At 42.5% G+C, this 17,065-nt stretch overlaps 1 protein-coding gene across 9 annotated transcripts in view; it reads right to left on the bottom strand.

The window, feature by feature from the left end:
• Positions 1-39: 39 nt before the first annotated feature.
• Positions 40-17,065, bottom strand: part of LOC139764076 (uncharacterized) — a 239,659-nt gene continuing 222,633 nt past the window's right edge. For all 9 annotated transcript variants that reach the window (XM_071690550.1, XM_071690554.1, XM_071690552.1 and 6 more), the window contains exons 6-12: positions 6,738-6,943; positions 5,775-5,891; positions 5,261-5,388; positions 4,826-4,989; positions 4,486-4,656; positions 2,782-2,954; positions 40-1,736 (exon numbers count right to left, since the gene is read on the bottom strand). In XM_071690550.1, the coding sequence (XP_071546651.1) occupies positions 1,616-1,736; positions 2,782-2,954; positions 4,486-4,656; positions 4,826-4,989; positions 5,261-5,388; positions 5,775-5,891; positions 6,738-6,943 (1,080 nt within the window). In that variant the 3' untranslated portion in view covers positions 40-1,615. The remainder of the gene's footprint in view (positions 1,737-2,781; positions 2,955-4,485; positions 4,657-4,825; positions 4,990-5,260; positions 5,389-5,774; positions 5,892-6,737; positions 6,944-17,065) is intronic.

Raw genomic sequence — 17,065 nt, 5'->3', positions numbered from 1 at the left:
TGGCTGACTGCCTGACTGAGGAAGTCATACAAACACTCGTTTTGCTTTCAAATGTTTATTTACAGCAATGCCAATGTCAACAATCCATCTTGATCAATATCACAGGTTGAGTCATAGACACAGTTAAAGATATCAGTAATGTGCATTAAAAAGAATCAGTCCTCTTATGTCACAGGGAAAATTAAAAAGAATGAAAAAAGCAAATAACATGTGTGCATAGTAACTGATAACTGGTGTATATAAATATCATCTAGGCCTTACGGAGTGTGATCTGTGAATCTGCTTTAGTTCGAGAAGCATCAATCAAAAGACTAGACTTCCGTCTCTGCAAGAGACCTAAGTGCTACATTCACTGGTGTCACACCAGACAACAAGCAAGACATACAACACTGTAATATAGTCCAGTCTTAGAAATCATCATTCAGCTAACAGATAAGCGATCATTTTCATTCCCACTTTTTCAAACGACTACACGGTACACGACAGACAAGAAGTTAAACGACACGAGACACTACTTTGTAATGGTCAACACCTCGTCCTCCGCCTCACCTCTACCACCCTCTCGCCGTGAGCGGAGGGGCTGGCTGGGAGGCCTTTCATTACACCATCTGTGAAATGACAGAACAAGATTCGAACCCCAGTACAACATCTTCCTTACCATATATTTTCGTCTCGGGGATGAAGCAACATCTTCAAAGCCTCGGACTACAGACCAGTGTCACTGGCCAGGAACATGACAACACATATCAAGATTCGAACTCATTCATATATTACCGTATAATCTGAAGTCATGACACCACATTGTCACACGCCAGAGATATGTTTTTTGTGGGGGTTCATACCATCATTGGTTGATGGAAATATCTCACAGAGACTGCTTACCGCTTCCTCTTCCTGGAAACAATTGCATCTTGTTCTTACTACTAAAATAATATGAGTCTCTTTCTCAGGACGGTAAGGTACTTTGTCGTCACAGGAACAGCCACACACATATCAAACACAAATATATTAACGCAAACATGAGAGGACGAGTAGAGCTGGGAGTTATGAACATGTCTCATGGAGCTGTTCCTTATGATTCCAAGTCTCACTCTGTCCACCCACTGCTGTCTCCTACAACCTACTAAGACGCTGACTAAAGAGGTAAAGAGCCGTTGTGATATAACGAAGTTTACGAACCGATACTCGACGTAGTAAACTGACATCATGCCTGGAAACTACATATCTCCTGTATGTTCAACTGGGCTATATGGATATAGTTAACAGCAAAGGAGGTAGTAAGCGTTGGATGCGTTCAGAAGGCTCGCTGAAAAGTCAATGCTAGGCTGATCAAGACGGGTGAGGGAGACGTGTTTACTATCATATATAGAGTAATAAAACTGCTTGTAGAGCTCTAACAAGATTAATAATATCAACAACTTATAAAACCACAAACACCTCCATATTTTTGCATCTACGTGCAGTTGGATTTCTTAAAGTAAACTGTAAATATATTTATAGGAAATCTATAACAACTCCCTACACAAATATGGATTTCATATCCTCAACAATGGTTTTTTCCTCCAGTACAAGACATAGGTAACACTATCACGTCCTGCAGACTTCTGTAGAAACTCTAAAATACGGCGACAAGATTGTTCTTGAAGTCGGTTACCACCACTTCCAGCGTCCGGGAGAGCGCCACGCCCGACACCCAGCCAAACTCGCCATGGCTATTGCCTCTCGCTCCCAGGTACCTGCCGGGGGACATGCTGGCTACAGTCAGGGACAACAATGGCTCACAGGAACAGGGTCGTTACATCAGTGTATAAAAAAGTTTGAATGGGACATGTGGTAATGTTAGAATCACTTGGTGTTTGTCTATCATGTGCTCTCGTCTTAATAACGGGAATTATTAAGTTCACACATAAGAATATAAAATGACTAAACTAGAAGAAGCTCAGTGTAAAAAATACTTAATACAGCATTTAATGAGACTCCTCAGGAAGACACTAACTATAACAAACGCAGAAAATGACTTATGGGAACGTACTGACAACAGTGAGGGAGGAGGACAGCTGAGGGGAACATCAAACTCCAGTTCAGTTATAGAACGACTCACGGTTACAGCACGGAGAGGAAGACGACGCAAGATAACATGCTAACTGCAGCTGGGTAAGACAACGGCTCAGTGGAATATGGTGACTGCCAGGGAATGACCGAGACTCGGGGCAACATACCACCAACAGTAAGGCACAACTGAGGCTTTCTCTAAAATCTTCCATGAAATTGATGTTTTGGCTTTAGCTGTATATTATAAATGACTGATAAATGAGGGCAGCAGTTGACCTATACCATAGTACCATGTATTCTATGAATTACATAGGCTTGTGTCAGGTCTTGTTGCATCCTAAGTTTCGTCTCGTGACTCTTGCGTATCTTACTTAACAATTTATCATTCACTAAAATCCCCCTCCACCCCAGCCCACCCGAACCATCATGTGTTTACTGTCTCCCTAACTATGGTTGTGTCCTCGCCGATAGTATGAAGGGGTGACCTAATTTCAAGAGGTTAACGTGAGAGACACTCGCCATGAACAATGCAGACTTGGATACCTTCCATCCCCATGGGGACCTGAGACCGAACCTGTCCCATTGAGCTGTGAGTGTATGTTATTGTTTCTCCACCACGGTGACTTATACATGTATCTGTTTTTTCTTTTTATCTATCTGTATGCAAATGTGTAGTGACTGTATGATTGATTCAACTGTATCAGTTCCCAGGTGAAGAAGGCGACTAACCTGACAAAGTTGCCGTTGGGCCGGAAGACCTGGACGCGGCCGTTGCCGGAGTCAGCGACGAGGATGAATCCCTCGGGGTCGACGACGATGCACTCCGGGGTCTCGAACTGACCCTTGTGTCGGCCCCGCGAGCCAAACATCAGCACCCGCTCCCCGGTCGTTCCGTCAAACACCTGTGAAGACAGACACAGTGGTCAGCTCCCTCGTCTCATGCTGGCAAGTGTATAAGCACATTTTGTAATCAACTCAAATTACAATACATTAATAGTATCTTACAGAGGAACTAACACCAATTACAAAATCAAATTCAACTGTTGCGTATTGTATTGTGTTGTATCATGAAAAGCACAATAATATGATAAGCTTACTGAACAGACATTTGTAGTGTTTATACATGCCAATGAAGCCATTTTATGTTACAAGGTTATGATTATAGTTTGGTTTTAGGTAAGAATGTGTACATATTCAACTTCCACTAGTGAGCTGGTGTTGCAACAACACTTTGACAACCAGGACCCGCAACCAGGGCCCACAACCAGGGCCCACAACCAGGGCCCACAACCAGGGCCTACAACCAGGACCTACAACCAGGGCCCAAAACCAGGGCCCACAACCAGGGCCCAAAACCAGGGCCCACAACCAGGGCCCACAACCAGGGCCCACAACCAGGGCCCACAACCAGGACCCACAACCAGGGCCCACAACCAGGACCCACAACCAGGGCCCACAACCAGGGCCCACAACCAGGGCCCAAACCTCACTGATGTATCTTTATTCCATCAGTGGTTGCCGGCTGCTGGGAGATCATTTAACCAGACACAAGTTCCCATTGATAACATTACTGTAATCATAACACAGAGATGGAAGACCCATATGCAAATTTCATAATCGATGTTTTCGTTGTATTCCGTAATTCCAGACACGTAGGAAGATTGTGAGGTTAGGTTCACTTCCCAGCATTAAACAGCCAGTGATTCTGCCTTGTTATCATTAAATCACATTCGACTCTAGTGATGAGGAGAAACAAATAAAAAAAAGTTCTTTCGGCTGTGCTGAAATGTACAAAATCTCAATGACGTGGCATCGAAATATTCTGTATTGGTGATCCTTCATCAAACGCTTTCGTACATTAAGGTCAACACGTCCTGAGATCATGATTCCCTTACATAAAACATGACATCGCGTCGTGCGTCATTAAGAATCCTGCAAGACTCTCAGGTATACGAGTGAGGTTATCATTGATCTTGCGCACGGCGTTAGATATTTTCCACACACTTGAAAATATTTTGAAAATTGGAAACAATTTAAGAAAGCAAGGTTGGTGATCCATCGTCATCCAGGGTGATCAGCTTTGACCCTGAGTAACTCATCATGACCCCAGGTTGACCAGTGTGGTCCCCACTGCCCCATTATGATGTCGAGTGACTCAACTTGACCTGAGCTGATCCATCTTCACACTTACCAAACAACATGAATGACCCTAATTGATTCTGGCAAACCCATGTTTACTCTTAGGTGACCTCCCTTGACCTACGGTGACCTTCCTTGACTTAAGGTGACCTCCCTTGACCTACGGTGACCTTCCTTGACTTAAGGTGACCTCCCTTGACCTACGGTGACCTTCCTTGACTTAAGGTGACCTCCCTTGATCTTAGGTGACCTTCCTTGACCTAAGGTGACCTCCCTTGACCTTAGGTGAACTACCTTGATCCTGTGGTTACCGGCGTCAGCCACATAGACCCTGGAGCCGTCAAGGCTGGCGGCGACGCCTGTCGGCTCGTTGAACTCGCTCTTGGTGTAGCGTCGGCCGTCCTGCAGCGTCTCGGACGACACAACACCCACCTCCCGCAGGAACACTCCATCCCCGTCAAGGATCTGACGAAGCAACGAACGGAGGTAACGTGGGATGAATCTCAACATCCCCATAGACGGGGTAGGTCATGTGAGATCAGTTCAAGAAGTGAAAATGTTGACAATGGTTCATGCAGTAAAGCAGGACGAGGGGGCTGGTCATTACTGCTGCCGATCTCGGCCAAAAACACACCTGAACACGATGATTGCAGGTGTCAGCCACGTATATCCTGCCGTGGCGATCTGTGGCAATGCCCTCCGGGGAGGAGAAGTGGCCAAATCCCTTCCCCTTGCGGCCAAGCTGCCTGATAAAGTTCCCATCGGTGTCGAAGACGTGGATGCAGTGCTTCCATTTGTCTGTGGGAGGAGCACAGATTAACAGAGAGCAGGAGCAATACAGACAGATATTGATGGAGATGATATGTGCATGAATGATCAATACTTTTTAAAAGTAACTCTGAAAACAATAAGAGCCTGCTTGCATCTTCAAAGAACCTAGATCAAAATAATAGTTTCGATCGCTAATAATGACTGTACTGTACTATTCTTCGCTGACAGAAAGTCTATATATTGCAAACATTGTCATGGAAGACCTGTGAGGAAAACTGTGCCAGGGGCCGAGATGTACCTGTGATGAAGACCTCTCTGGAGATATGGCTGAAGGCTAGGCCGATGGGACACAGGAACTGGCCGTCGGAATGACCCCGCGATCCAAAAGACGTCACCTGGCGGCCGCTCCCGTCGAACACGTACACCCTGCACACACCAACAACAGTGTCATTCTATGCACACACATGAGACGATTCTGATCCTGCGATTCGTTATAAACATTTGATCCAATCCCAGAATGTCCAAGTCAGTGATACCGAATACCTTACAATGACCCAATAAAATATAGTGTCGAAGACATATCGCCCTTTCAAACCATCATATGCTGCCCCCTTCAACTGATGATATCTGAAGCACATGCTGCCCCCTCCAACACGTGAAATCTCCACATTCATTTTCAGAATCATAAGCACTCAAGATATCGAGGTCTTGTGATATCTTGGCCACGCCGTGGCACATGTGAACTGGTAAATCTTGTGATGAAACTAAGTAAACCTCGACTCTCGCTGTCCAGTGAGGAGTGGTATGCCTACCTACACGTGTCGCTGCCCGTAACGTAGATGTCGTTGCTCCAGGGGTTGACAGCCACGCCAGCAGGCCGCTCCCCCAGGTGCTGCCCCCAGCGGAGTCGAGCCAGGGACCCCTTGCTCCTGACGACCACAAACATACAGGTAAGTCTCGAGATAAACTTTGGGCTTAATCATTAAAACACATAATTCTGATCTGAGATATCATAAAACACATATTGATTACCATAAGTGATCTATTTTTCTAATGTCATTATTTTCCTCTTTTAACACCTGACTTTCGTCCATGACTACAGAAAAACAGTGCTGAGTAAAAGATAAAAAAGAACGAATAAGACATGCATGAAAACGAACCCCCCCCCCACAAACACTGACAACAGCTGACAACCTGGTGTGTTTCATCACTGTCATAAATATTAGGATCACATTCAAGAAGGACAACACGCAGATCATATTGTACACCCTTGTCTCATAGCTACACCACATCTGGAATCCCTAAAAGGAATTACTCTGGTGTCATCAGATCCATTAATATTGCTCTCAAAAGTTAGGAAAACATGCAAAACTATGAGCATTAGGCTGTGTCACTGAATGGCATAACTCTATCTTGAAGGTATAAAAGTCAAATTCGTGTATGGAATAGTAAGCATGAGTGTTAATATAAGTGTTAATATGGATATGGGTAAGTGAAGATACTAAGATCTTTCCAGTGCAGTGTTGCTCTATGTAATCTAATGATGCCTATTGTTATGATAACTTGTATCGTCATCAGGTATAACTGTTGTGACGAGCTGGAATGGCTGATGACAGTGGTGACTATGAAAATTATCGTATAAAAGTTACAAAAGGTAATAGGATTAGAAGCCACAAAAGTTATTGCTGCGGACAGCTATAACTGACAGTGTTAGTTCACGTCATCGTGTTATGAGAGAGATAACACGATGCCGTGTGGCCACAGTGGAGGGGCACCTGTAGATGAGGCTGTGGTCCTGGGGCGGCAGTTGTCTCTCATCCTCGTCGTCCTCCTTAGTCTCGTTCTGATCCTCCGCCGTGGCAGAGGAGGAGGTGCTGAGAGTGAGGGTGGCCTCGTCCAGGGTGACCCTGGGGCCCTTGGCTGTGGCGGTGGCCTTCAGGAGCCGCAGCAAGGTGGCATGGAGCCTCCCCGCCTCCTCCAGCTGTCGGAGCAGAACAAAGGGATGAGGTCATTCAGGGAAAACAATACCTCACAACCACGTGATTACCCTGAGGCAGGGCACCAAGGTCAGGCCTGTGTAGGGCGTGCATGACGGGAGGAGGCTGGACATTTTCATGACCGACGGTTATCAGGTGGATAAAGGTTTGTGAAGACCGTGAAGGTTTGGGAAGACCATGAAGGTTTGTGAAGACCATTAAGGTTTATGAACCATGAAGATTTGTAATTGGATGACATGATAGGTCACATAATGAGTAAAATATAAGAAGGACTAGGCAACACTGGAGTAATTATCCAGCAGTTTACATGGCTAGTGAAGTTTACAAAGGCCGAACAACATTTACTGGGTTACATATAGAGACAAAATAAAAGACCTATTTACAATGAGCAAAGTTGTGATACTTTTCAAGTATCCGAGGTAGAATATTGTTATGGATTACACATATCTTATGTTCTGTATGAATCATCTCTGAAAGTAATTTTACAACAGTCAAGTATATGATGTTGCAGAGTGGGAGCAGCTTTGTTGGCAAAGTTTACAACTGATCTGTACATTATTTACTCGACGGGAAAACTCCCGGGCATTTCTTTCACACAATATATATATATATATATATATATATATATATATATATATATATATATATATATATATATATATATATATATATATTGATATATATATATTTTTTTTTCTTTGTCGCTGTCTCCCGCGTTTGCGAGGTAGCGCAAGGAAACAGACGAAAGAAATGGCCCAACCCACCCCATACACATGTATATACATACACGTCCACACACACAAATATACATACCTACACAGCTTTCCATGGTTTACCCCAGACGCTTCACATGCCCTGATTCAATCCACTGACAGCACGTCAACCCCGGTATACCACATCGATCCAATTCGCTCTATTCCTTGCCCTCCTTTCACCCTCCTGCATGTTCAGGCCCCGATCACACAAAATCTTTTTCACTCCATCTTTCCACCTCCAATTTGGTCTCCCACTTCTCGTTCCCTCCACCTCCGACACATATATCCTCTTGGTCAATCTTTCCTCACTCATTCTCTCCATGTGCCCAAACCATTTCAAAACAACCTCTTCTGCTCTCTCAACCACACTCTTTTTATTTCCACACATCTCTCTTACCCTTACGTTACTTACTCGATCAAACCACCTCACACCACACATTGTCCTCAAACACCTCATTTCCAGTACATCCACCCTCCTGCGCACAACTCTATCCATAGCCCACGCCTCGCAACCATACAACATTGTTGGAACCACTATTACTTCAAACATACCCATTTTTGCTTTCCGAGATAATGTTCTCGACTTCCAAACATTCTTCAAGGCTCCCAGAATTTTCGCCCCCTCCCCCACCCTATGATCCACTTCCGCTTCCATGGTTCCATCCGCTGCCAGATCCACTCCCAGATATCTAAAACACTTTACTTCCTCCAGTTTTTCTCCATTCAAACTTACCTCCCAATTGACTTGACACTCAACCCTACTGTACCTAATAACCTTGCTCTTATTCACATTTACTCTTAACTTTCTTCTTTCACACACTTTACCAAACTCAGTCACCAGCTTCTGCAGTTTCTCACATGAATCAGCCACCAGCGCTGTATCATCAGCGAACAACAACTGACTCACTTCCCAAGCTCTCTCATCCACAACAGACTTCATACTTGCCCCTCTTTCCAAAACTCTTGCATTCACCTCCCTAACAACCCCATCCATAAACAAATTAAACAACCATGGAGACATCACACACCCCTGCCGCAAACCTACATTCACTGAGAACCAATCACTTTCCTCTCTTCCTGCACGTACACATGCCTTACATCCTCGATAAAAACTTTTCACTGCTTCTAACAACTTGCCTCCCACACCATATATTCTTAATACCTTCCACAGAGCATCTCTATCAACTCTATCATATGCCTTCTCCAGATCCATAAATGCTACATACAAATCCATTTGCTTTTCTAAGTATTCTCACATACATTCTTCAAAGCAAACACCTGATCCACACATCCTCTACCACTTCTGAAACCACACTGCTCTTCTCCAATCTGATGCTCTGTACATGCCTTCACCCTCTCAATCAATACTCTCCCATATAATTTACCAGGAATACTCAACAAACTTATACCTCTGAAATTTGAGCACTCACTCTTATCCCCTTTGCCTTTGTACAATGGCACTATGCACGCATTCCGCCAATCCTCAGGCACCTCACCATGAGTCATACATACATTAAATAACTTTACCAACCAGTCAATAATACAGTCACCCCCTTTTTTAATAAATTCCACTGCAATACCATCCAAACCTGCTGCCTTGCCGGCTTTCATCTTCCGCAAAGCTTTTACTACCTCTTCTCTGTTTACCAAATCATTTTCCCTAACCCTCTCACTTTGCACACCACCTCGACCAAAACACCCTATATCTGCCACTCTATCATCAAACACATTCAACAAACCTTCAAAATACTCACTCCATCTCTTTCTCACATCACCACTACTTGTTATCACCTCCCCATTTGCGCCCTTCACTGAAGTTCCCATTTGCTCCCTTGTCTTACGCACTTTATTTACCTCCTTCCAGAATATCTTTTTATTCTCCCTAAAATCTAATGATACTCTCTCACCCCAACTCTCATTTTCCCTCTTTTTCACCTCTTGCACCTTTCTCTTGACCTCCTGTCTCTTTCTTTTATACATCTCCCACTCAATTGCATTTTTTCCCTGCAAAAATCGTCCAAATGCCTCTCTCTTCTCTTTCACTGATAATCTTACTTCTTCATCCCACCACTCACTACCCTTTCTAGTCAACCCACCTCCCACTCTTCTCATGCCACAAGCATCTTTTGCGCAATCCATCACTGATTCCCTAAATATATCCCATTCCTGCCCCACTCCCCTTACTTCCATTGTTCTCACCTTTTTCCATTCTGTACTCAGTCTCTCCTGGTACTTCCTCAAACAAGTCTCCTTCCCAAGCTCACTTACTCTCACCACCCTCTTCACCCTAACATTCACTCTTCTTTTCTGAAAACCCATACAAATCTTCACCTTAGCCTCCACAAGATAATGATCAGACATCCCTCCAGTAGCACCTCTCAGCACATTAACATCCAAAAGTATATATATATATATATATATATATATATATATATATATATATATATATATATATATATATATATATATATATATATATATATATATATATATCTTTTCTTTTCTTTTAAACTATTCGCCATTTCCCGCGTTAGCGAGGTAGCATTAAGAACAGAGGACTGGGCCTTTGAGGGAATACCCTCACCTGGCCCAATTCTCTGTTCCTTCTTTTGGAAAATTAAAAAAAATAAACGAGAGGGGAGGATTTCCAGTCCCCCGCTCCCTCCCCTTTTAGTCGCCTTCTACGACACGCAGGGAATACGTGGGAAGTATTCTTAATCCCCTATCCCCAGGGATAATATATATATATATATATATATATATATATATATATATATATATATATATATATATATATATATATATATATATATATATATATATATATTATCCCTGGGGATAAGGGATTAAGAATACTTCCCACGTATTCCCTGCGTGTCGTAGAAGGCGACTAAAAGGGGAGGGAGCGGGGGGCTGGAAATCCTCCCCTCTCGTTTTTTTTTTTTTTTTTTTTTTTTTCCAAAAGAAGGAACAGAGAATTGGGCCAGGTGAGGGTATTCCCTCAAAGGCCCAGTCCTCTGTTCTTAATGCTACCTCGCTAACGCGGGAAATGTCGAATAGTTTAAAAGAAAGAAAGAAAAATATATATATATATATGATAGAGTTGATAGAGATGCTCTGTGGAAGGTATTAAGAACATATGGTGTGGGAGGCAAGTTGTTAGAAGCAGTGAAAAGTTTTTATCGAGGATGTAAGGCATGTGTACGTGTAGGAAGAGAGGAAAGTGATTGGTTCTCAGTGAATGTAGGTTTGCGGCAGGGGTGTGTGATGTCTCCATGGTTGTTTAATTTGTTTATGGATGGGGTTGTTAGGGAGGTAAATGCAAGAGTTTTGGAAATAGGGGGAAGTATGAAGTCTGTTGGGGATGAGAGAGCTTGGGAAGTGAGTCAGTTTTTGTTCGCTGATGATACAGCGCTGGTGGCTGATTCATGTGAGAAACTGCAGAAGCTGGTGACAGAGTTTGGTAAAGTGTGTGAAAGAAGAAAGTTAAGAGTAAATGTGAATAAGAGCAAGGTTATTAGGTACAGTAGGGTTGAGGGTCAAGTCAACTGGGAGGTGAGTTTGAATGGAGAAAAACTGGAGGAAGTGAAGTGTTTTAGATATCTGGGTGTGGATCTGGCAGCGGATGGAACCATGGAAGCGGAAGTGGATCATAGGGTGGGGGAGGGGGCGAAAATTCTGGGAGCCTTGAAGAATGTGTGGAAGTCGAGAACATTATCTCGGAAAGCAAAAATGGGTATGTTTGAAGGAATAGTGGTTCCAACAATGTTGTATGGTTGCGAGGCGTGGGCTATGGATAGAGTTGTGCGCAGGAGGATGGATGTGCTGGAAATGAAATGTTTGAGGACAATGTGTGGTGTGAGGTGGGTTTGATCGAGTAAGTAACGTAAGGGTAAGAGAGATGTGTGGAAATAAAAAGAGCGTGGTTGAGAGAGCAGAAGAGGGTGTTTTGAAATGGTTTGGGCACATGAAGAGAATGAGTGAGGAAAGATTGACCAAGAGGATATATGTGTCGGAGGTGGAGGGAACGAGGAGAAGAGGGAGACCAAATTGGAGGTGGAAAGATGGAGTGAAAAAGATTTTGTGTGATCGGGGCCTGAACATGCAGGAGGGTGAAAGGAGGGCAAGGAATAGAGTGAATTGGAGCGATGTGGTATACCGGGGTTGACGTGCTGTCAGTGGATTGAATCAAGTCATGTGAAGCGTCTGGGGTAAACCATGGAAAGCTGTGTAGGTATGTATATTTACGTGTGTGGACGTATGTATATACATGTGTATGGGGGTGGGTTGGGCCATTTCTTTCGTCTGTTTCCTTGCGCTACCTCGCAAACGCGGGAGACAGCGACAAAGCAAAAAAAAAAAAAAAAAAAAAAAAATATATATATATGTATATAAATATATATATATAAATCTATATATAAATATATATATATATATATATATATATATATATATATATTTATATATTCATTTATATTTATTCATTTATATTTATTCATTTATTTTGCTTTGTCATTGTCTCCCGAGCTAGCGAGGTAGCGCAAGGAAACAGACGAAAGAAATGGCCCAACCCACCCACATACACATGTATATACATACACGTCCACACACGCAAATATACATACCCATACATCTCAACGTATACATATATATACACACAAAGACATATACATATATACACATGTACATAATTCATACTGTCTGCCCTTATTCATTCCCATCGCCACCCCGCCACACATGAAATAACAACCCCCTTCCCCCAAATGTGCGCGAGGTAGCGCTAGGAAGAGACAAAAAAAGGACACATTCGTTCACTCTGTCTCTAGCTGACATGTGTAATGCACCGAAACCACAGCTCCCTTTCCACATCCAGGCTTCCCAGACGCTTCACATGCCCTGGTTCAATCCATTGACAGCACGTCGACCTCGGTATACCACATCGTTCCAATTCACTCTAATCCATGCACGCCTTTCACCCTTCTGTATCTTCAGGCCCCGATCGTTCAAATTCTTTTTTACTCCATCCTTCCACCTCTAATTTGGTCTCCTACTTCTCCTTATTCCCTCCCTCTCAGACGCATATATCCTCTTTGTCAATCTATCTTCACTCATTCTCTCCATGTGTCCAAGCCATTTTAACTCACCCTCATCTGCCTTCTCAGTCACACTCTTTTCATTACCACACATCTCTCTTACCCTTTCATGAATTACTCGATCAAACCACCTCACACCAAATGTTGTCCTCAAACATTTCATTTGCAACATATCTAACCTCCTCCGCACAAACCTACCTATAGCCCATGCCACACAACCATATAACATCATTGGAACCACTATACTGTACTAAGTAATCTTTAAATGGAATTCTTTGAAACAAAATTACTAAAGGATATCTTACCTTCTAATGCAATTTGGTTTAGGTATGTAGATGATGTTCTTTGTTTGGTCAACAAATGAAAGTTTACACATATTTCTCCCCTTACCTTTCATCAAATCTAATGTAGAAAATGAAAATAATACTGTGTTACCATTCTTAGATTGCATGATCCATAGGCAAGGAAGCAAGCTTAAGTTTAGCATATACAGAAAAACTACCAATGTATGCTCATATATCCATTATTACTCATCTCAACGCGACAGTTAGATTATCATCATTTCAATCTATGTTTTTTAGGACATTACGTATTTGCAGTCCAGAGTTTACTGATGGTTAGTTTGAGAAGAAATATTCTATTGGATCTAAGTTAAAGAACCCTAGATCTTTTATTGATAAATCCCTTACTTAGCTAAGAAATCATTCTATAGGGTTGAACCCAAACCTCCCATTGACACCAAGAATCTTTTAGTTCTCCCTTTTGATAATAATTTCACTTTACTTCCCATGTTGCTCAAAAACTTTAATGTAAATGTTGCCTTTAGCAACAATAATACTATAAAGAATATCTTAATCAAGAACACACCAGAAAATTCTGGATGCATCTATAAAGTGCCATGTAGAAATTGTGATAAGTTTTGTGTTGGGCAGACTGGTAAGGATCTTTCTGTTAGACTTAAGCAACATAAATATAGTATAAGAACAGGACACGAATCAAATGCCTCACTTAATCACGTTAAAAACTATGATCATTGTACTGACTGGAGTAATGCCATCTCAGTTATTAACTCTAACTCCAGTACCACGAGAAATATCATTGAATCTTCTATTACCAAATACACAAGGCTTATACAAATTGGATAGCTTTATTGTTGATAAGATTTGTAAACAATTCCCCTTCTTGCCCACATAATAAGTTTATGATCGCTCGTTGTCTGCCTTGGACAATCACTTGTTTACCAAAATGGCGTCTTAGCTACGTCTTTTCGTTGTACATCAATTGACTTACATTTCTTTCTTGTATCTCCCCTGATGATGTTATTATTACACGGAAGTGCACTTGGGAACTTATCGTATTTCATTTCCCCGTGGACTATGGGAATATATATATATATATATATATATATATATATATATATATATATATATATATATATATATATATATATATATATATATATATATTATCCCTGTGGATAGGGGAGAAAGAATACTTCCCACGTATTCCCTGCGTGTCGTAGAAGGCGACTAAAAGGGAAGGGAGCGGGAGGCTGGAAATCCTCCCCTCATTTTTTTTTTTTTTCCAAAAGAAGAAACAGAGAAAGGGGCCAGGTGAGGATATTCCCTCAAAGGCCCAGTCCTCATCCTCTGTTCTTAACGCTACCTCGCTAATGCGGGAAATGGCGATTAGTATAAAAATATATATTTTTTTTTTTTTTTTTTTTTATGCTTTGTCGCTGTCTCCCGCGTTTGCGAGGTAGCGCAAGGAAACAGACGAAAGAAATGGCCCAACCCCCCCCCCCCCCCATACACATGTACATACACACGTCCACACACGCAAATATACATACCTACACAGCTTTCCATGGTTTACCCCAGACGCTTCACATGCCTTGATTCAATCCACTGACAGCACGTCAACCCCGGTATACCACATCGCTCCAATTCACTCTATTCCTTGCCCTCCTTTCACCCTCCTGCATGTTCAGGCCCCGATCACACAAAATCTTTTTCACTCCATCTTTCCACCTCCAATTTGGTCTCCCTCTTCTCCTTGTTCCCTCCACCTCCGACACATATATCCTCTTGGTTAATCTTTCCTCACTCATCCTCTCCATGTGCCCAAACCTCTTCAAAACACCCTCTTCTGCTCTCTCAACCACGCTCTTTTTATTTCCACACATCTCTCTTACCCTTACGTTACTCACTCGATCAAACCACCTCACACCACACATTGTCCTCAAACATCTCATTTCCAGCACATCCATCCTCCTGCGCACAACTCTATCCATAGCCCACGCCTCGCAACCATACAACATTGTTGGAACCACTATTCCTTCAAACATACCCATTTTTGCTTTCCGAGATAATGTTCTCGACTCCCACACATTCTTCAAGGCCCCCAGAATTTTCGCCCCCTCCCCCACCCTATGATCCACTTCCGCTTCCATGGTTCCATCCGCTGCCAGATCCACTCCCAGATATCTAAAACACTTCACATCCTCCAGTTTTTCTCCATTCAAACTCACCTCCCAATTGACTTGACCCTCAACCCTACTGTACCTAATAACCTTGCTCTTATTCACATTTACTCTTAACTTTCTTCTTTCACACACTTTACCAAACTCAGTCACCAGCTTCTGCAGTTTCTCACATGAATCAGCCACCAGCGCTGTATCAACAGCGAACAACAACTGACTCACTTCCCAAGCTCTCTCATCCCCAACAGACTTCATACTTGCCCCTCTTTCCAAAACTCTTGCATTTACCTCCCTAACAACCCCATCCATAAACAAATTAAACAACCATGGAGACATCACACACCCCTGCCGCAAACCTACATTCACTGAGAACCAATCACTTTCCTCTCTTCCTACACGTACACATGCCTTACATCCTCGACAAAAACTTTTCACTGCTTCTAACAACTTTCCTCCCACACCATATATTCTTAATACCTTCCACAGAGCATCTCTATCAACTCTATCATATGCCTTCTCCAGATCCATAAATGCTACATACAAATCCATTTGCTTTTCTAAGTATTTCTCACATACATTCTTCAAAGCAAACACCTGATCCACACATCCTCTACCACTTCTGAAACCACACTGCTCTTCCCCAATCTGATGCTCTGTACATGCCTTCACCCTCTCAATCAATACCCTCCCATATAATTTCCCAGGAATACTCAACAAACTTATACCTCTGTAATCTGAGCACTCACTCTTATCCCCTTTGCCTTTGTACAATGGCACTATATATATATATATATATATATATATATATATATATATATATATATATATATATATATATATATATATATATATGGATGTATGATTCATGGTGAGGTGCCTGAGGATTGGCGGAATGCTTGCATAGTGCCATTGTACAAAGGCAAAGGGGATGAGTGCTCAAATTACATAGGTATAAGTTTGTTGAGTATTCCTGGTAAATTATATGGGAGGGTATTGACTGAGAGGGTGAAAGCATGTACAGAGCATCAGATTGGGGAAGAGCAGTGTGGTTTCAGAAGTGGTAGAGGATGTGTGGATCAGGTGTTTGCCTTGAAGAATGTATGTGAAAAAAGCAAATGGATTAGTATGTAGCATTTATGGATCTGGAGAAGGCATATGATAGAGTTGATAGAGATGCTCTGTGGAAGGTACTAAGAATATATGGTGTGGGAGGCAAGTTGTTAGGAGCAGTGAAAAGTTTTTATCGAGGATGTAAGGCATGTGTACGTGTAGGAAGAGAGGAAAGTGATTGGTTCTCAGTGAATGTAGGTTTGCGGCAGGGGTGTGTGATGTCTCCATGGTTGTTTACTTTGTTTATGGATGGAGTTGTTAAGGAGGTGAATGCAAGAGTTTTGGAAAGAGGGGCAAGTATGCAGTCTGTTGTGGATGAGAGAGCTTGGGAAGTGAGTCAGTTGTTGTTCGCTGATGATACAGCGCTGGTGGCTGATTCATGTGAGAAACTGCAGAAGCTGGTGACTGAGTTTGGTAAAGTGTGTGAAAGAAGAAAGTTAAGAGTAAATGTGAATAAGAGCAAGGTTATTAGGCACAGTAGGGTTGAGGGTCAAGTCAACTGGGAGGTAAGTTTGAATGGAGAAAAACTGGAGGAAGTAAAGTGTTTTAGATATCTGGGAGTGGATCTGGTAGCGGATGGAACCATGGAAGCGGAAGTGAATCATAGGGTGGGGGAGGGGGCGAAAATTCTGGGGGCCTTGAAGAATGTTTGGAAGTCGAGAACAT

The sequence above is a fragment of the Panulirus ornatus genome, chromosome 48, assembly GCF_036320965.1.
Source record: "Panulirus ornatus isolate Po-2019 chromosome 48, ASM3632096v1, whole genome shotgun sequence".
Classification (NCBI taxonomy): Eukaryota; Metazoa; Arthropoda; class Malacostraca; order Decapoda; family Palinuridae; genus Panulirus; species Panulirus ornatus.
This window is presented reverse-complemented; position numbering and strand designations above follow the sequence as displayed.